Raw genomic sequence first — 21,179 nt, 5'->3', positions numbered from 1 at the left:
GAGTAAAGAGCATTGATTAATTGACCTGCTTTTCTCCAAAGCCAAAGCAAAGCCAGGAGAAGGAGTTGGAAGGTAAAAAAAGGTTACTTCCATCCCAAACCAACTCTGCCACCCTCCCCCCCAAGGCCTTTGTCATTCACCAAAAGAAAGCAAATAGCACCTCTTTCTCCCGGGTACCCATCCCGCCCTGCCTCTCCAGGGACACCGACTTCTCCACTTTCCCCCATCCTGCCAGGGTTCCCTGGGAGACCAGGGGGTCCGGGTTCTCCAGGTATCAGTTTCTTCTTCCAAATAGGCACTGGTGGCCTGGTGTTTTCATGGAGAAATGAGTCAAATTTCAGTACATGAGCTGGGGGGGAAAAAATAGAAAAGTGAGCCATGTTCGCCCCACAGGGCTTTCTTTCTTAAGGAATCAGACCAAGGTGACCCGGCTGGCAAGAGTTATTGAGGCTTTGTAAACTCTGATGTAGAATGAAGAATTAAATTCTGCCTTTCCTTAATACAGAATTCATGGCATACAGACATCATAGAAACCACATCAGTAACCCTGGTTTGTTCCAGAAGTGGAGGTTAGGGACCAAAGAGGAAGAACATAGACTGTTTCGTTTTTTTTTTTTAATCCCATTCTGTAATGTATTTTATGCAAGGGTCTGGTGCTTACTTAAGTACTTGGATGCTCGCTCCCATCCCACTCCCTGACCACTTATGTACAAACAAGTAATTCATTTATTTACATTAATGTCTGCCTCCCCTTCTAGACTGTAAGCTAGTTGTGGGCAGGGAGTATGTCCTTCAGGTCTGTTATAATGTACTCTCCCAAGTGCTTAGTACAGTGTTTAATAAATATGCTTGATTGATGTACATATCTCCATTCTCTATTGGTACCCCTTACCTCTACTTTAATTCAGGAACTTGACTGAAAGTTCCTTGAGGGCAGGGATCGTGTCTTCTAATTCTAGTGTACTCTCCCAAGTGCTTAATACAGTGTTCTAAACAGAGTAAACCCTAAATAAATATTATTAATTGATCATTGCTCAAGAAAGGGAGATTAGGCAATTAATATGAAAATCTTTCAAGTGCTTCAAAAGAAAGCATTAGAGACATCCCAAAGATTATTCTTTTTGTGCAAATCTCATTATGTACATCTCTGTAGAGGGAATGGACCTACGCTTTATTCTGGGTAAAAAAAAAATTGTGGAGTAAAATGGCAGGGAAGTCAAAGGCACCCCATACCTAAAGTAGTGATTTTCAGCCTTCTCTTCTGGAATCTCAATAATGAGGTACCTGGCCCTCAGATATTTCCAGGGGATAGTGACATCAGAATGGAGGTCTCCAGAATGGAAACCTAAAATATTGCTTCCATAGATGTTTGGATTGTGAGCCCCGCAAGGGACAGGGACCATGTCTAATTTCCACCTGTGTATTCTATCCCAGAATTTAGTACAGTGTTCTGCACACAATAGCACTTAATACTATGACTACTGCTATATAGTCAATTGATAGGAAGTCCCTTAATGTTAGAGATTCATGTTAACAATAGCAAAAACGTTATCAAATACATTACACTGGTCTAGCCTCTGGTTCTCCTAAGAATTCTGATTACCCTTGGAGTGCTGTGAACTGCCTTCAGGGGTTTTGGTTTCTCTGGTCAGACCCACAAGGCTCAACACCAATCAAGAGGAGCAATATACAAGGTGCAAAAGTCTTGGTTTCAACTCATTGAAATATTGGCTGCGTTTGTATGAAGATGAAGCAAAGTCTAAAGGAAATTGAGTATGGCCTACTTACTTTGAATCATCTGTTCACAGGCTTGGCTGACTAGCTGGTAAATAGTGGCGATGGACTGAGGTTCACCCTAAGCACACAAAAAATTTGGATTTATCATATAGATAAATGTCAAGATTAAGTCATTTCATTTTCTCACATAGAAACTGTTGAAAGCACCAACTATCGAATGATCTAAATAACAAAAGAGGTTTTAGGTCAGCATGGCCTAGTGTTAACAGCACAGAACTGGGAGTCAGGAGACCTGGGTTCAAGATCCAGTTCTTCCACTGGTGCACAGCGTGTCCTTGGCCAAGTCACTCAATCTCTCTGGACCTCAGTATACTCATCTATAAAATGAGGATAAAATATCTGCTCTCCCTACCTTTTAGATTGTGAGTGCTTTATATGACAGGGACCATGTGTAACTCCATAATCTCATGGGAAGCAGTGTGGCCTAGTGGATAGACTTTGGGCTTGGGAGTCAGAGGACTTGGTTTCTAACTCTGGCTCTGCCACATGTAAGCTGTGTGACCTTGGGCAAGTCACAACTTCTCTGTGCCTCAGTTACCTCATCTGTAAAATGGAGATTAAGAACGTGAGCCCTATGTGGGATGGGGACTGTGTCCAACCTGATTATCTTATACATAACCCAGAGCTTAGAACAGTACTTGTCACATAGTGCTTAACAAATACCATAATTATTATTATTATTTCTTCCCCTCAGTGTTTAGCATTTACTAGCATTTATCTGGAGTATTTGTCAATAATTACATTCATATTACATGATCTGCATTCCATGTTACAATGAAATTAATAGTATTTTGCTCTTGTGCTAATAAACTGATAAACTGCTGAGTGCTAATTTCGAACTCCCGTTTGGTAATGAAGCCCAAGTAGAAGAGAACCCCCGCTGTCTGAAATTGGGAAAAGGAGGCAGAAATAAAAACTCACCTTCTCTCCTCTTTCTCCCTTGGGCCCAGGCAGTCCCTGAGCAAGAAAGAAAAATAAACAAACAGCCCATCTGCTAATTAGGAGGCAAAAGAACTGGCAAAAAGTTTATTTCTGAGGCTTAAATCCAGCCCATTTAGCTGATGATAGCTGAAGTACTGCTAATGATGGTTGACATTTTCCTTTAATGATCTGTTAGACTCTTGAGAAGCAGAGTGGCTAGATAGATTCACAGGCCTGAGAGTTGGAAGGACCTGGGTTCTAATCTCAGCCCCGCCACATGGGCAAGTAATAACTTCTCTGTGCCTCAGTTACCTCATCTGTAAAAAATGGGGATAAAAGTGTGAGCTCCAAGTGAGTCAGGGACTGTGTCCAACCTGACTGACTTGTATCTACCTCATTGCTTAGAAGAGTGCTTGGCACATACTAATACCATAATTATTACTCTCTGTGATGTAAAGTCCTCAAGTCTCTGAGCCCTAGCCAGCAAGTTTTCAGACTTTTCTTACTAGCCCACCTTAGGTTAATGTCCCCAGGTGGTGTGTTTGGAGAAAGACCTAGCCAAACTTTCATTCAATAGTATTTATTGAGCAGTTACTATGTGCAGAGCACTGTATTAAGTGCTTGGAATGTACAAAGCGGTAACAGATAGAGACAGTCCCTGCCCTTCGGCTTACAGTCTAATCAGGGGAGACAGACAAGAACAATAGCAATAAATAGAATCAAGTTCAAGACTGTGGCTGGCGCTACAGGTCACCAGGGTGAGTGATTCTATGTCTGCGTAAGTATGTGGTAGTGCCCTTTCCCACATGCAGTTGTACAGTTCTGATCCCCACATCACCCGTATCAAGGTGACCAGAAATTCTTCTGTTCCCACATGTTTGAATGTGCCTGCCAGAATATGGAGCATTTCTAAGTCAGGAGAGAATTCCATTTACTCTTATTTGCAGAATGGACCAGCAGCCAGGCTAATAGTCTATCAATTACAGATGAGCCCCTTGGGAGCAGGGCATAACAGGCTGTAGATAATCCAACATGGAAGTCTTCAACCTGATGGGGAAAGACTCTGAAAGGCACAATATGAATGCAAAAAACACAAGCCTAGATAGATGTAGACAATGTGACACCAATAAGACCCAAATGACCAAAGCATATATTCCTTCCGTCGTATTTATTGAGGGCTTACTTTGTGCAAAGCACTGTACTAAATGCTTGTCCACGGACAACTTGTGCATAGACAACTCATGAGCACAGTCAAATGAATATCAACATTTTGTTTGAAGATAAACACAAATGTTGGTGGACAGCGAAATGACTAAAGTTCTAAATTTCAAGTACAGCTCTCTGCACTCACTAAGAACTCAATAAATACCAGTGACTGAAGTGATTTGAAATTAATCAGGGAAGGCTTCATGAAGCATATGAGTTTTTAGCAGTGTTCTGAAGGAATGGAGAACATAGTTTAGACTGTGAGCCTATGTGGAAAAAAGAGTGTGTCTGACCTAACTTTACTGCATCAACCTCAGAGCGTAGTAGAATGTTTAGCACAGAGTAAGTGCTTAACAAACACTATTACTATTATTACCATAATTATCATAAAGAGGAGGTTATGGCTCCAAGCATGAGTTTTACATGTGAATTAATGTTGGAGGCCCAATTTTGAATGCTGATCTAATTCTAGTCTCAGTGTCAGGGTTCACCTTCCGTGTACCTCAGGGGGATAAGTCTTTTCACTCTGTCAACACTCCAAACTAGTCCTCCACCTCCTTGCCCACTGTTCCCTGCCCTGCAAAACAGAAAAATGGCTCTCTCAGTTATCTGAGATTTTCTTTCTCCTTGTGGTATTTGTGAAGCGCTTACTATGTGTCAAACACCATTCTAAGAACTGATGTAGATGCAAGTTAAATAGGTTGGACACAGTCCCTGTCCCGCAGAGGGCTCACAGTCTAAATAGGAGGGACTACAAGAGAACTGAGGCACAGAGAAGACAAGTGACTTGCCCAAGGTCACACAGCAAGCAATTGGCAGAGCGGGGATTGGAACCCACGTCCTCTGACTCTCAGGCCTATACTCTTTCTATTAGGCCATAGTGCTTCTCTCAGTTCCTTAGGTCTGTGATTTTTTTTCTGCCCTTAGGCCTCCAAGGAACATACCCAGAGCCTAAATTTCCATGCAGGAGACTTTTTCAGCAGCAACAAAAACAGGGATCTCCTAGATGTTGGAATTTAGACACAAGTGCATCTGCCTCGAGGCAAATTTCCCCAACCACAAGATAACTGCTTCCTTATTGAGTTGAAGGTTTCCCCTGTGAGTGAGGAAGAAATAATTCCTGCTCCGGGATTGCAGGAAGTTTAATGAATCACATCCAGGATTCTCTGATTTGAAAGTTATACCCCTGGACCCATGGCCCTAGGGTGGTTCAAACCCAATCCTCCTTTCCACTTTTTGGGTTGACCCAAGGTTACAGGCCAGATCCAGGTCCACATAGAGGCTATGAGGATTTTTGCACACCAGCCCTTTAGATCCCATAAATTCTGCTGCAATATACTCACAGTTGGGCCAACGTCTCCAGGGGGTCCCTTCTGTCCATTAGTACCTGGAGCACCGGCCATCCCCTGAAAACCCTGCAATGACAGTACAAATTAACTGGCTCTGCATCACCAAGGGACAGGAAGTGGACTAAGCACTTTCTCCTTCCTGGGGCCAGGATATCTCTCTTCACACATCTGACCAGGTGGGTTTCCTGCCTGGGGCATAGCCTGCATCCACCACCTGATGCAGATTACCACTGCTCACTCTCTCCTTCTTTTTCTTTACTTCTCACCCTCTTCCTCTCGGCCCCTTTTCCACTGGTTGTGCTTTCCACATTTTCTGGAACTGAAATTTTCACTTGTTTAAATGGTCTCAATTCAGCACCATCAGGCTTTCCACAAATTGAAATCTATTAAGGAATCATAACTAAAAACCGGGGCATTCCTGCGGTTTAGACAGATGCCCCATCTATGAAAGTACCCATGAACTCCACATGATGGCTCAGTCTACCCTGGCCTCGGCATGCGCATAGAACAATGGAGAGAAGGGGGTGGGTTTATGGATAGAAAGTTTGTGTTCTTCAAAAGCAGTTTATCCAATTCTCTCCAACACTAATCTGTCCCCTACCTCTCCATTGGAGAGCCTAGTCATATGTAGGCAAAGTCCTGAAGGGGAAATTTCTGAGACCCTCATCTTTGGTACAAAAAGATTTGGTTCCTGCACTTACCCTGGGGCCGGGTGGGCCAGGGAGCCCAGCTGTGCCTTCCAATCCCCTCATGCCCTGGAAATAAAAGTGCAACTCAGTGCATAGGAGGGAAAAGGCAGGGACTCCGGCAACATTGGTGATGGGACAGAAGCAATCATGAGGCATTCTGCTTTGTGTATTTTACTGGCTAATTCTGGTATAAGTGGATTCACAATACTCTCCTTCCTTTGCTAATCACTAAATAAGGACAGTAGTGATGCCAAGCTCATCTCTTCAAACCGGAGCTCTTGAGAGCCCAGAAATGCAGTTGTGGGGACCAAAGGAGGGGGAAAAGCTCACTTTGCCACCTTCTTGACTCTCTACATTAAGAAGCCTCCCTGACCACAGAATTGCCACTAATACAAAGCAGCATTCAGGCTCCAACCTGCCTCCAGCTGGCCTTCTGTTGCAGGTGAGTTCACTCTTTGTACTAATCATCAACACTTACTGAGCACCTTCTGGTGCAAAATAAACCAGGAACAAACAAATGAAAGCCAGGAGCCCTGCCGGTAAAGAATTTAGACTCTAATAGCAGACAATCAAGTGTCCAAGTGCCCCTGCTCAATGCATAGAAGCATTTTTTACCTTCCCAACTCCTCAGACCTTCTCCTCTTCCCCTACCCAGGGTGAGAGAGTTGGATGATTGTTCAGAAGGTGTTTTCTACCTGTCGATATTGTGAAATTCAACAGTGTGGTTGGCAACACAGAGAGATCACATCCTCTCTTGCCCACAACCACTCACTCTCCAATACACTTAAGTTCCTAAACTGGCATCATTTCATGACACTGGGGACATGATAGCACAAGAGGGTCATTTACCTTGGGACCTTGAAGGCCATCTCTCCCTGGAAGCCCTGGATGACCGGGATAACCCTGCAAGAGGGAACAGCTAGCTGATTAAGTACCCTCAGAAGTAAGCAATCGCAACATAAAGCTGGGTTATGTCTGGGCTTCTGGACAAGGGGAAGTTGCAAAAGCCTGGAAGGTTTTTACAAATAGAGCCCCAATTATCCAAACCAAATGGGTTGTGCCTGGTTCAAAGGATGCAACGAAACCAGAATTGGCTTTTTTCAGACAGGTACACCTCTTATTTTGCCTGGTTATCCAGGTCTCAATTTCCTTCTGCCTAAGGTAACTCAACTGGGTGGTTGGTTCAAATGATCAATGCTTGGAGAATCAATTTTCTATCATAAGTATCCAAAGGGCTATGAAATCCTCACTCTGGCTCTCCGAGTCCAGTAAACAGTGGAAAGAGCATGACCTAGTAGAAAGAGCTCGGGTTCGGGAGTCAGTGGACCTGGGTTCTAATCCCAGCTCTGCCACTTGCCTGCTTTGTGGACTTAGGGCAGATCGCTTAAATTATCTGTGCCTCAATTTTTCCTCATCTGTTAAATGGAGATTAAATACCTTTGCTTAGACGTGAGCCCCATGTGGAAGAGTGACTATGTCTGACCTGACTATCTTATATGTGGCCCAATACTTAGTACAGTGCTTGGCACATAGTAAGCCTTAATAAATACCACACTCAATTAAGCAGTCACTTGGGAGATAGGGTTACCTGCATCCCTTGGTGGCCTTCTTCACCTTTTTCACCCTTGTTCCCTGGTGGTCCCTGGAAAAAGAAAAAAATGATTTTTTTAGCCTGGAATAAGGTGTTGGTAGTGAGGATAGAGTGGGGTCAGAAACTACTCACCACAGGTCCCTGTACAGTCCTGCCTTGGGATCCCGGTGACCCCTGCTGCCCTCCAGGGCCCTCTGGCCCGGTCTGTCCAGGTGGGCCTGGCTCTCCCTGCAACCAGCCACAGAAAGCATGAACTAAAAAGCTATTTGGTAATCTCCACTAACTTACATTCACTATTAAGCAGCTGGTCTCCATTGTTCATCAGGCTAATCATCTGGGAAAGCACCCTCATCACCCAAGCCCTCCAGGTCTTCATAATTGGAATTTATTATTTTGGGTCAAGTTGAGTTGACCATCAGAGAATTTTCTGACACCACTGGAAAACGAAACAGGTGTTTTTCTGATTTCTCCACTGCATGCCATCGCACCTACTCCAGTGGACTTTGAAGATCCTGGATTAATCTATTCTCTTTGGGTCTCTGTCACTTTTCTACTTCACCTTGACATGAAGTTGACAAGGAGTATAATAAGATGAGAGGTGTGTAAGAGAGGCACACAGAGAACAACTTGCAAACAGAGAGTGTTCTGGAGGAAATAAGTGACTGATGAGGAATCATTTATTCACACAAAGGACTTTGGGGCCTTCCTTGGTGAGGAAAATCTTCAACCTTCAAGATATGATTCTGCTCTGGTCAGAAGGAGCCAGAGAGCAGTGATCTCTTTCCTTATACTTCCAAGGCTCAGAGGTTTTCAACCCCCAAATCTGGAATATGCTTCTGATGATTAATGACCCAAAGAGATTGGAAATGAGAGCATGAGTGAAGCCACCACTTGATCAACAAGAAACTTCTGATCTCTGAAATTAGGAAGTGAGAGCCAGAGCCATGGGATAATCGGATTCATATTATCTTATAACTTAATAGCACTACTGAGAAGTAGCATGGCCTAGTGGAAAGAGGACCCAGGTTCTAACTGCAGCTCTGCTGCTTCCCTGCTGTGTCACCTTGGGCATGTTATTTAAGTTCTCTGTGACTCAGTTTCCTCATCTGTAAAATGGGGGTTTGGTACCTTTTCTCCCTCTTAATAATAATAATAATGGTATCTGTTAAGAGCTTATTATGTGCCAAGCACTGTTCTAAGCACTGGGGTAGATACAAGGTAATCAGGTTGTCCCACATGGGGCTCACAGTCTTATTTCCCATTTTACAGAGGAGGTAACTGAGGCACAGAGAGGTTAAGCGGCTTGCCCAAGATCACATAGCAGACAAGAGGCTGAGCCAAGGTTAGAACACACTGGAGACTTCTCAAGTCAATTTCAATTCATCCTTCCCACAGGGCTGGGTCTCCTTTTTAAAACTTATAATGTGTAAAGATGGCACAGAAATCATGAATGCTAGAAGGACTGTTGGGAGGGACTTACTTTGAGTCCTGGTGTTCCCTGCTCACCTTGAGCTCCTCTCCTCCCTGGACTGCCCTAGTGAGGAACAAAAAAATGGAGGCTTTGTGAATTTCCATGAAGATCTGAGGCAAGGCCAACCTTTTAGCTCCACTTCTCCCCAGACATAGAAAAGCAATCAATTCTTTCATTAGCAATACTCTATGGCATTTTTCTAGCTATTCCTTTAAAGGACTCACAGCTCTCTGTTACTTCAAACTTTCTGGGGTGGTCTATATTTCCATTATACAAGCAGGATACAGAAGGAGCAGGGAGGTAAAGAACTTGCCCAAGGTCACATAATAAGTCAGGGATGCAGCTGAGGAGGAAGCTCAGATTTCTTGGACCGTGAGAACAATCCTTTTGATGTGACACAGGTATTGGTGAAGGTTTTCTTTTTTTCCACAGTCCAGGGGACACTGTTCTGACCATCTAAAAAACAACCCCTTAACAAGTACCTTAACAAAAGGACCAAAGACTGGTCAGCTCAGAAAAAAAAAAGTCATCAATTCACTCTCCCCAAAGGAGGACTGCAGGGAACAAAAGAATATTGTCTTTTTCTACCTCCTGGGCATCCCATGTGGTATCTGATTGTCTTGTATCTACCCCTGCACTTAATACAGTGCTTGGCACATTAGTGCTTACCAAATACCACAGTTATTATTCAAGTAAACCACTGCTTCAGGGCAATGAATGAATCAATCATATTTATTGAACTCTTACTGTGTGCAGAACATTGTACTAAGAACTTGGGAGAGTAACAGATTTGGTAGGCATGGTCCCTGCCCACAAGAAGCTTACAGTCTAGAGAGGGAGACGGGTCTCAAAATAAATTTTGATGCAGACATAAATCCTTCAGGGCTGAAGATGGAACGAATAAAGAGTGAATGCAAAACTCTGGAGGGGTCCAGAAGGGTTAAGCTTGGTCTAGTGGAAAGAGCATAGGATTGAAAATCAGAAGGCCTAGGTTGTACTCCTGGCTCAGTCATTTGCCTGCCATGTGACCTTTGGCAAGTCATTTAACTTCTCTGTGCCTCAGTTTCCCTATCTGTAGACTCTTAGACTGTAGCCCCATGTGGGACAGAAGTTGTGTTCTAACTGATTATCTTGAAACTATCACAGTGCTTGGCATACAGTAAACACTTAAAAAACAACATCAATATAATTATGTCCACATCAGTAAATGGGACAGAAAAAAAGGGAAATGGAAGGGTTTATCCATAGTCCCAGATTTCATCCCTGAAAGGTAACAAAACTCTGGGCCTCCTTGAGAGAGAGAGAGAGAGAAAGAGAGAGAGAGATCATGCCTCAACTTGCCTCTTGCCTCATTCCAGTGGAAATGCATGCCAAACAATCAGCTTTCAAAGCCTAAGTATGGTGCAGAAACTCAAGATAAAGCAGTCAGGTGAACTTAGAAAAATTTGCTGGGGGATTTTTTTGAGTTTTTTAAAATCAATCAATCTATGTATATTGAAGTAAACTACACTACTTCCTAAAACCCTTTCATCATTCCATGTCATCTATGCAAATATATTCGGAACCAGCATATGGAATTGATCTCTTTTGCAACAGATAAACCAAAGGACCATTTTGGGAACTCTCAGATGGATTTCAAATGTGGTAGAGCACAGGACAAATGAGGAGAAAAATATACTTTGGCAGCTGAAGGGTGAAAGAGGCATGTGAGATCAACTGAAATACTCAATCCATATTCCTGTGGTATGCAATCCTTGATAAAATGGAAGCTAGATGGAGCTTTAAATGGACTCAGCTGAATAAGGCTTTCTGGTCGCTCTGTCTCTAGGAACTCACAGCAGGTGAAGTGGAACTTTGCATGCCAGAACTCATTCATGCATTTGAAAGTTTCAGGCTGAAAATAAGGATGATCTGAATAGCCAATCAGGTGCATGGCAACATTCTCCTAAAAAGATTAACTTGGTAACAAAGTAATCTTTCTTTTCCCATTGTCTTTCCCCTACTCCCGGAGCTGTAAATCTCGCTTGGGAAGATGAATGTTTTCCCCTTAAATGTCCAGAAAGAAAGATAGGTGACCATGTCCTGGTTTATTTAATGAGTAAAGCTTAACTTACAGGGGGGCCTGGGGATCCTGGAGGCCCTGGGGAATCAGAAGAGCAGGTGCATTCAGGAATGGGAGCGGGACAGGTTTCTTTATCTCTCTTAAAGCAAGGAAACAAACAGAGCACACATGTCAGTGAACATTAGCACCCTGAGCAGAGGAGTCACATGAGGGGTAAAGTATACCTGTGCCTCATAAAGACTTGTTTTTCTCTCTGATATTATTGGATGGATGGATGGGTGGATGGAGGATTGAAACAAAACGTTACCTCTGGTTGGTAGAATCAGCATAGTTAAGGACGTGCATAAATTTCCAAAGCCCCAGAGAGCTCACACCCCATTACTCTACAATTGGCATCAGAGTTCCCGGTTTGATGCAATGAAATCCAGTCTTGCCAAGCCTTTCTGATTCACTGATGCCCTCACCCTATCTGGACCTCCAAAGCAATCCTTTCACTATCAGGGAGCATGATCCTCCTGCATCTTCAACTTTCATCATTTTCCATCCAGTTTCAAAAAATGTTAGATAAATCAGAGGTTGAGAGAGCCATAGGAGCTAATAGAGGAGAACATTTAGGTACATTAGAAGGAACTTTCCTAACCAGAAAGTTGGAAGTCAAGGAGGACAACTATCTTACTATTCTCAAAGCATCTTTTGGAGCTACAATCTTGAGTAGAAGACTGAGCAGGATCGACCACTAGTTTTGCTTATTTCCAAATCTGTTTCTTGGCAGCAGGTGTTTGCCAGAGAACCTGGGATTTTTCACTTGTCCCCACAGAACTGTGAGTTTTCCCCAGGTAACCAGTGAAACACTTTTCAGGGACCTTCCAATTGATTTGTTAGAGGCAGTATCTGGCAGCAAAAGCCATTCATTTCATGGGCAAGGGCTAGCTTATTCGACCAAGCTATCTGTCTGGATCACTTTAGCCTAGTCCTAAACTGGAATCATAAATAGGGTTGCAATTCCAGATTGAAGGACATTAGCACAATGATTATTACACCAGATCTGAAACTGCCAGAGGAGAAGGAAGTTTGTGTAAAGCACCCAACTAGTGCTCAGGTTTAATTGGCTCATCATTTTTCATGTTACATAAACCCTCAGGAAAATGTTGCCTCTTGTCCTGGGTGAGTAAAAATGCAGAGAAGTGTGGAATCACTCTGTCCAACATATTCACTAAGAACACAAGGACCCACTGGAGTCTTACCAGTGCAGGAACATCACAACATCGGTCTTCTTCTGCCCAGACAGAAGTGCACACAATCTGTAAAGACTGGAGCTGAAACTGGGAAAGGAGGAAAGTATAAAGCACAGTCAGGCAAATGAAAGACAGATAACACAGAAGATTTCAAGTCTGAACAATAACTGGAAAAAAGTTGTCTTCTATTTAAGAAAGGCCCACGATTGAGAAGGTAAAAATATTTTATAAATACTCATAGACCCAAGTCCAGTTATAGTACTCCAATTATCCTCATTGTCTCACCATACAAAATGATTAGAATGGTCTATCATGCTTTTTTAATGGTATTTGTTAAGTGATTACTGTGCGTCAGGCACCGTACTAAACGCTGCGGTAGATACAAGCTACAGAGGTTGGACACAGTCCATGTCCTGCATAGGGTTCCCAGTCTTAATTCCCATTTTTACACATGAGGTAACTGAGGCACAGATAAGTTAAGTGACTTGCCCAAGGACAAAGAGCAGACACGTGGCAGTACCAGGATTAGAGCCCAAGTCCTCTGACTCCCAGGCCTGTGCCCTGTCCACTAGCCCATGCTGCTTTTCTTATGTCATTTATTTGTCTACATTCTTCTTGATGACAAATTAGAAAAATCCAACAAGCAAGAAGTGACAGTGTGACAATGTGAAAAACCAAAGTTCAGTTATCAACAATAGCAATTCCCCCCAAAATATATTCAGGCTAATTTTAGTACTAGGGAAAAGTTTAAAGTTGGGGTTAAGAATGGGACTTGGGACTGCATTTGGCATTAGGATAAGAATCAGGGTTAGGGTTTAGAGATAGGGTGTGATGACTGGTTTGGACAACTGGACTTTCCTTGGTTGATTTCACTTGATGTAGTTGTGCTTTAAATCATTAGTTGCTGGTAAACCTTCATTTCTCCATTGAACTTTAAGACCCTTTTAGTGCAGGAATCATGCCTTGTTCTTTCACTGGCTTGCTCAATAAACACTCTTGACTCATTAATCACTCTATGTTCACACATGATTGCCACCTTAGAACAGAGACTATCTCTTTTCAAAACAATGAACAATAGTCTTTTGAAGTCCACTAAGAATGCCCTAAAGTCCTAAACTTGACTTAGGAGCCTTGAAATACTGAAAGTGATTATCATTCAGTCAATTAATTGTATGTATTGAACACTAAGCTCTTGAGTAAGTACACTGAAACAGAATAAGTAGACACATTCCCTGCCCACAAGGAGCTCATGGTCTAAAGGAGGAATCAGACATTAATATGAACAAATGGTGTGAGTTAATAACCCTGGGATTGCCATGGTGACATGGGTGGAGGGTGAGGTAAAGCAGAGATTTCCCAAATGATGCCTCCTGTTCTAGATCGGCACAATCCATGATGCGGAATTGTTGCAAAGGAAAAGCTAAGGGTGGACCTTACGACAAATTACTCAAATGCTCCTAATTCAACTGCTAGAGGCAAATAATGGAAATTTAATTTTTTGCCACACTTAGAAAGAGACAGGAATGGGAATTTCAAGAGAATTCATTTGAAAGAAGACACATATCTTCAAAAATTTCTCCTATCCTCTGTCCCGTTAATTGTTCTTCATCTTTTCATTCTACTGTATCTCTATCTGCTTTGATTAGCACCATACAAAAATGTTGTTGAAAACTGAAAGGGAGCTAAGGTAAAAACCTTTTCCACCACTGAAAGTGATTTTCCCTGTGCACTTATCCAGTGAATGAGTGGTTCAATTGTAGAGAATGATGCAGCCCAATTATAAAATGAGACTCATAGATCACAAGATATTTAAGACATCTTAAATTATATGAAGCTTGTTGATAACAGATAATGAGGTGCTCTGTCTTAAGGAGAGCAGTAGAGCAGGCAAAGACAGACTGGCTTCACAGGGGCAGAAACTGATGTTAAATAGGGATGGTTCTCTTTTTGTTTGGTTTCTCAACTGTCCGCCAAATGACAAAATAATCAAGGAATATGGGCTTCTGAGGAGAAATGTATCAGAAGTAATAGTAACACAATTAGTAACAGGGAGGAGAGGGAAAGAACGATAATTAAACATTTCTAGGAGCACTTTTTGCTGGTATTTGTTTAATCATTCACTATGTGCTAGAAGCAATACTAAGTGCTGAGAAAGATACAAGCGAATCAGTTGGACACCATCCATGTTGCACACGGGGCTCAGAATCTTAAACCCCATTTTATAGATGAGGTAACTGAGGCACAGAGAAGTGAGGGAACCTGCCCAAGGTCACACAGAAGACAAAAGGTGGAACAGGGATTAGAACCCAGCTTCTCTGACTCATTCCTGTGCTTTTCCACTAGATCACACTGCTTCTCAATTAAGTAAAAAAAGGAATTAAGCAAGGCTAACCTGAACACTGCTCTGGGAATCTTTTTTTAAAAAAGACATAAAAACCATCCTTCTGGAATGGCTTATGTGACAACCCACCTGAAAGCAGGATGGATTAGTTGACTTTTTGATGTCCTTCCTACCCTTAGGTTTCTCAATTATGGTCATTTTTGCTTCCCATGCTGAAGAATTTTACTGGTGAAAGGCTCTTGCTGTCTGTCTGAGCAGACCAGAATGGACTCCATATCTCAATTGTAAGATGCACAATTTCACAAGTTCACTCCACTCTCAGCCCCATAGCACTTATGTACATATCTGTAATTTATTTATTTTACTATCTGTTTCACCCTCTAGACTGTGAGCTCCTTGTCCGGAGGGAACAGTTCTACCAACTCTACTGTGTGAGCCCATTGTTGGGGAAGGATTGTCTCTATCTGTTGCCAAATTGTACATTACAAGCGCTTAGTACAGTGCTCTGCACATAGTGAGCACTCAAGAAATATGATTGAATGAATGAATGAATGAATGAATGCAGTGCTCAGCTCACAATAAGCCCTCAGTAAATACCACTGATTGATGTTAGCCTAGTATATGCAACTATCATTCTTTAAAGGAGATGGAAATGAACAGAACAGGAAATGGAATGTAAAGGTCATTTTATTCATTCCCCTTTCTCCCATCACCTACCATTATTTCAGACAAATGGGTACCAACCCTCTAGGTTTGTATGCTCCAGGGAAGGAGAAAATGTCTCATTCTAATTTCCTCCTCTTTTTTAAAGCTCACCTACTTCTTTATCAATATCAACCATTTGGACTGTAGCCTAAAGAAGGATCAGTCCATCCCACAGGCCCCAGTCAGTCAATCAATGGTTTGTACTGTGTGTAGAGTACTATACTTGGGAGAGTACAATACGGTCAAGTTAATAGATATGATCCCTTTCCTCAAGGAACTTACAATATAGCCAGGGAGACAGTAAAAGAAATTACAAGTAGGGGAAACAACAGAGTCTAAGGATATGTACATAGCCTTGTGGATAGGGGAAACAGCATGGCCTAGTGACAAGATCATGGGCTTTGGAGTCAGAGGTCGTGGGTTCTAATCCTGGCTCTGCCACTTGTCTGCTGTGTGACCTCGGGCAAATCACTTCACTTCTCTGGGCCTCGGTTTCCTCATCTGTAAAACGGGGATTGAGTGTGAGCCTCATATGGGACAGTGACTGTGCCCACCTAATTACCTGTATCTACCCCAGTGCTGAGAACAGGGCTTGGCACATAGTAAGTGCTTAATAAATACCATTATATATATATATAATATATATATATATGTATATAAATGTCATGGGGGTTGGATTGGGGTAGGTATCAAAGCAGTATAGCCTGGGGGAAAAGCACAGGACCTAGGGACTAAACCCAGCTCCACACATGTCTGACGTGTGAACTTGGACAAGTCACTTAGCTTATTGTGCCTGAGTTACCTCATCAGTAAAAATGGGTATTAAGACTGTGAGCTTCTCATGGGACATATACTGTGTCCAACCTGATTAGCTTGTATCTGCCCCGGTACTTAGTAAAGTTCATGGTGTGTAGTAAGCGATTAACAAATATCATTTTTAAAAAGCGCTCGGGGGTGTGGACTTAAGTGCATAGATGATGCAGAAAAGAGGGAGAATAGAGTGAGAAAGTTGAGAGATTAATCAGGGTTAGCTTCCTGGAAGAGATGTGATTTTAGGAGGGTTTCAGAGAGGGAGGGAGTGGTGTTGGGTATGGAAGGGGAGGGAGTACCAGACAGAAGGAAGGGCACTTGCAAGAAGAGGTCAAAGGTGAGAAAGATGAGATCAAGTGGAAAAGCAAAGTGTATGGCCTCGGTTGTAGTGGATGAGGAGGGAGGATAAAAAGAGGGGAGAGAGCTGATTGAGTGTCTTAAAGCTGATGCTGAGGAGTTTCTGTTTGATGGAGAGATGGATGGGCAATCATTGGAGGTTTTTGAGAAGTGGGGAGATGTTTGCAGAGCTGTTTTTAAGAAAACGACAAGGCAGCCAATGTAGTATGAGCTAGAGAGGGAAAAGGCGGGAGGCAGGGAGGTCAAAGAGGAGGCTAATGTACTAGCTCCAGGCTTTCCTCGTTATAGGTGGGACAGTACCTTTAAAAACCGAGGTTCCCCACATAAAGAAAATATGCTTACTGCCATATCAAAAGATAAAAGTAAAAATTTTTTGATAATCGAGCTTGATCTTACCGCTGCAGATCCACTCCTTGGGCCTCTGGTCTTGGTCAGCTTCCCCAGCATGATAAAGCCAGCTGTGGAGACACTTCCTGCCTCACTGATCTGCTTCTCAGCGATTTTCTTGCAATCTACAAAGAGCTTGACTCTGACCCGGTTCACAGCCACATGTACCTACCAGTAAATAGAACAACTGGATTGAAACCAGCTCAGGGGAATGGCAGCTAAGCCTGAGAAAGAGTTTGGCAACATTATCCCTATGTGACTCAAAGCCAGGCAAGAAGACTTAGCAATAGTCTAAGGAGAGAACCAAAAGCTTGAAAGCCAGAACTAGCCACAGGCTGTTAAACACAACAATTGCCCCAAACACAGAATCCCGAATGCAAAAGTTGGGAGAATGTTTGATTTGGGTGCAGAACCAAACTACTTTGAGACAGAGGCCAAACTAATGACAACTTCAAAAAACAAGTCCTGTTCTTTTGATCTAGGCTACAACCTGCTCCATGAATAAAACATTAATTGGAAAAATAATAAATGCCACACATAGAAAAAAATATTCATCAATTTTGGGGGGTTAAGAACAGGGACGTAGAGATGTGATTATTCTCCTTTGGGGGAAGGAAGGAATCTAAAAATCAGCAAGAGGGAGAGAGGGAAAGAGAGAGGCAGCAGAGAGAGAAATCTAGGGCTCATTTTCCTTCATCCAAAATAGTGCTGAACCAGTCTTGGAACTTGTTCCTCTTCCGATGATCTATTATTTGCTGTGTTCCTGCAATTTTTATGGTTTATTGTTTGACTGCAGCATATAACATATTTTAGCCAAATACTTCATACTATATATTTCTTATTTCCACCATGAAATTTTCTGTGTTTTTCCTTGTACATTTCTTACCATTTTATTGCACTTATTCATATTATATCACATTTCCCAAGGTATTCACCATTACATAGATAGTCATAACTGTAAATATTGTCTCCTGAAATTATTTAAGTATTGTTCCTCTGCCGCCCACCTCCTCGCCGTCCCTCGGTCTCGCCTATCCCACCGTCGACCCCTGGGTCACGTCCTCCCGCGGTCCTGGAACGCCCTCCCTCCTCACCTCCGCCAAACTGATTCTCTTTCCCTCTTCAAAACCTTACTTAAAAATCACCTCCTCCAAGAGGCCTTCCCAGACTGAGCTCCTCTTCCCCCTCTACTCCCTCTGCCATCCCCCCTTTACCTCTCCGCAGCTAAAGCCTCATTTTCCCCTTTTCCCTCTGCTCCTCCACCTCTCCCTTCCCATCCCCACAGCACTGTACCCGTCCGCTCAACTGTATATATTTTCGTTACCCTATTTATTTTGTTAATGAATTGTACATCGCCTCGATTCTATTTAGTTGCCATTGTTTTTATGAGATGTTCTTCCCCTTGACGCTGTTTAGTGCCATTGTTCTCGTCTGTCCGTCTCCCCCGATTAGACTGTAAGCCCGTCAAACGGCAGGGACTGTCTCTATCTGTTGCCGACTTGTTCATCCCAAGCGCTTAGTACAGTGCTCTGCACATAGTAAGCGCTCAATAAATACTATTGAATAAATAAATACTATTGAATAATACCACATATACTTATGCAAGAATACATGGTGCCAACTTGGCAAAGTTAAAGAATAAAGATGTTGAAATATCCAAATTGTGACCCTAACATGGTTAAACCCAGAGAGAAGAAAGACTATTTTCACTATGCATTCGGGCCCAACCTACTGACTGAAATATGGGGTAGGATTTGCATTCGTGTCCAGTGGGGTCCGGGCAGAAATTAAGCCTAAATCCACAACTGAAATCTTGGTTCCAAGCTCCCAAGCCATTTTGCAAAAGGTCTCTGAAAAAATAATCATTCATCAACCATGTCAGCTCTCCTTACTGTGCTAGGGCCTAAAGTCAAGACCCATCTTCATTAATTCCCTTTCTTCTCCTCTGAATAATCTGCTCTTGATGATTCTCAACAGCAAGCATGGAGATGAAATCCAGGAGATTTGAAAATCTTTAGAAACATTTACTTCTAAAAGCAACCTTGAACTGACAGTTTGCCTTAAACAAGTTGTATGGTGGTAAAGCAGTTGCTTGGGTGCTGCCATCAAGAAACAAAATGACATCCACATTGAAGAGGGGATTTCTTTGTGTATCGTGTTATATTACCACAATTCAGGCTGCCTTGTTGATAGATCAAAATCCACCCACACTACAAGAAAGCTGTACTAGAACACACTAAACACATTATTTTTGACAAAATTATTCAGTTATTCTTTTCCTGTATGAGAATCTCCATGTGCATTTGTACATTCTGAAGGAATTATGAGACACCTAGGTAGACGGGTAGGGACAGAGGAAGTGAGGGAGCTGTGGGAAGAGAAGAGAAGGAAGGAAAGTCAGGATCCTTATAAAAATGGGGTTTTCTCTTTCTTGAGATGACCTTATGAAAGCTCCCAAAGAATATCTTCTTCATTTCCTGTTGGTCAAAGGTAACTTCCTGCAACTCAGCCTTGTAGTCATGATTGAAATAAGTCAGAGACTTCCTACTGGCTGTCAGAGAAAAGAAAAAAAAATGCAATAAAATAAAAAATAAAGTTCTAGCTGTAGTTCACCTGTAGTTTGAAGCAGAGTACATTGCCATATAGCACATTAAAATGGAAACCAAAGAAGAAAAATATGTAACCCATAAAAGTGAAAGATAGCATTAAAAATGAACATTATTCTATTCATTTATATAAACCAAACCAAGGTAAGAATTTCTATTAGGTCTGCAGGTATATATACTAAAACTTGCTATTTTGCAGACTGTGAAAAAATGGAAATAGTCCCTAATCACCACTCTATGACATTTTTCATGAGTTTCAGTGAGCAACTAGTCTACTCGGTTTAACTTAACAGACTAAGATTTTCTGTGGGTGTTCACTTGTGCCTGAACCCATTCTGTCTATAGTAGAACATCATTAGCACGGTACCGTCAAGTACAACTCCAATGAGGGGTTGAAAATCTTCATCCGTGATCTGCCACACAGCAAAACGCTCCTTGGGCATTTCAGGAAGGAGACGGAGAAGGAAGGTAATGGTGTGTTCAGGAGGAAGTTCCGCTGGGTGGATTTCCCTGAATTAAAGAAAACACTAAGCTAGTCTTCCAGAATCAGCAGGGTCTGGTACAGCTTAGAATCTGTCTTTGTGATCTCAAAACTGCTTCACGGCTAGAGCAAGGTCTCTGAATAAAATAAAGCCCAATTTGGCCTTAAAGATCACCTACTAAATATTCCCCAAGGTTCCAAAGAACCACAGTCAAAGGGTCATAAAAAGTTAATTTAATTCAACCCCCTTTCTCTAACCTTATTCAACCACCTATTCCAGTCGTAAATCTGGTCCTTGACAGCAAACCCTCGCTTTATATTTCACCACAGATGTTACTTTCCAGGTCCATCTCACTCCAGAAACGTAACTTTACTTCAGCCTTTCTGAAGTAAATGGTGACTGGTATCCACAGAGACAAACTTCAGAAAAAAAGGGTCAGCTTTAAACAAACTATTTAGGCTGCTAACCAATTACAGCTCTCCACACTTAGGTCAATTTGGCCACATAAAAGCATGCTTGTAAATGTGACTTTATGGGTACAGCCTGATGGACTTACATTTACAACTGAAAGGATTCCAGGTAAAGCATCATTCTGCTCAGAACTCAAAAGGTAACAAAGGCAGAACAGTGTTGCACTGAATGGTTAATTCAGGTAATAGAAACAAATGTCAGAATTGGAAGGCAAAATCATCAGCCTCCGAGGTAGTACTACACGTCTCAAGTCACCTCACTTCTCTGTGCCTCAGTTTCCTCAAATGGAAAATGGGGATTAAGATTGCGAGCCCTACATGGGACAGGGACTGTGTCCAACCCGATCTGCTTATATCCACCCAGCGCTTACGACGGTGCCTGGAACATAGTAAGTGCTTAATAGATACCATCATTACATTCAACGAGGCCAACCCAAAGGGGTCTTTCGGTCATTATATAGTCATATATTTTGGGCACCAACATCCTTTTGTGCTTATATCTGTGCCATGGATGCAAAGATCATTCATTTATAAGAAGTTGCTCATGGTTTCTGTGCAGTTGGCCTCTGAAGGGGGTTGGAATTTTCCTCAGAGGCAAATGCTCTATCTTTTAGTTATTAGAAGCTTTACTTTGTCAAATGAGATCAAACCTATATCAAATGAAGAGGAACCAGTTAGAAACACAACCCTGAAGGTGCTG

The 21,179-nt window shown here is 42.3% G+C and overlaps 1 protein-coding gene across 8 annotated transcripts in view; it reads right to left on the bottom strand.

Moving 5' to 3' along the window:
* The window catches only part of COL20A1 (collagen type XX alpha 1 chain), a 79,150-nt gene that overhangs the window by 5,660 nt on the left and 52,311 nt on the right, over nt 1-21,179 (bottom strand). For 6 of the 8 annotated variants that reach the window (XM_039912906.1, XM_029071212.2, XM_029071216.2 and 3 more), the window contains 14 exons: nt 19,895-20,037; nt 19,363-19,472; nt 16,931-17,089; nt 12,331-12,408; nt 11,139-11,225; nt 9,034-9,087; nt 7,686-7,781; nt 7,551-7,604; nt 6,812-6,865; nt 5,975-6,028; nt 5,268-5,339; nt 2,719-2,754; nt 1,789-1,855; nt 161-349 (listed from right to left, as the gene is read on the bottom strand). In XM_039912906.1, the coding sequence (XP_039768840.1) occupies nt 161-349; nt 1,789-1,855; nt 2,719-2,754; nt 5,268-5,339; nt 5,975-6,028; nt 6,812-6,865; nt 7,551-7,604; nt 7,686-7,781; nt 9,034-9,087; nt 11,139-11,225; nt 12,331-12,408; nt 16,931-17,089; nt 19,363-19,472; nt 19,895-20,037 (1,253 nt within the window). The remainder of the gene's footprint in view (nt 1-160; nt 350-1,788; nt 1,856-2,718; nt 2,755-5,267; nt 5,340-5,974; nt 6,029-6,811; nt 6,866-7,550; nt 7,605-7,685; nt 7,782-9,033; nt 9,088-11,138; nt 11,226-12,330; nt 12,409-16,930; nt 17,090-19,362; nt 19,473-19,894; nt 20,038-21,179) is intronic. The other 2 variants (XM_039912908.1, XM_039912905.1) reach the window with 2 other exon arrangements.

Source organism: Ornithorhynchus anatinus, chromosome 8, assembly GCF_004115215.2.
Source record: "Ornithorhynchus anatinus isolate Pmale09 chromosome 8, mOrnAna1.pri.v4, whole genome shotgun sequence".
NCBI classification, from domain to species: Eukaryota; Metazoa; Chordata; class Mammalia; order Monotremata; family Ornithorhynchidae; genus Ornithorhynchus; species Ornithorhynchus anatinus.
This window is presented reverse-complemented; position numbering and strand designations above follow the sequence as displayed.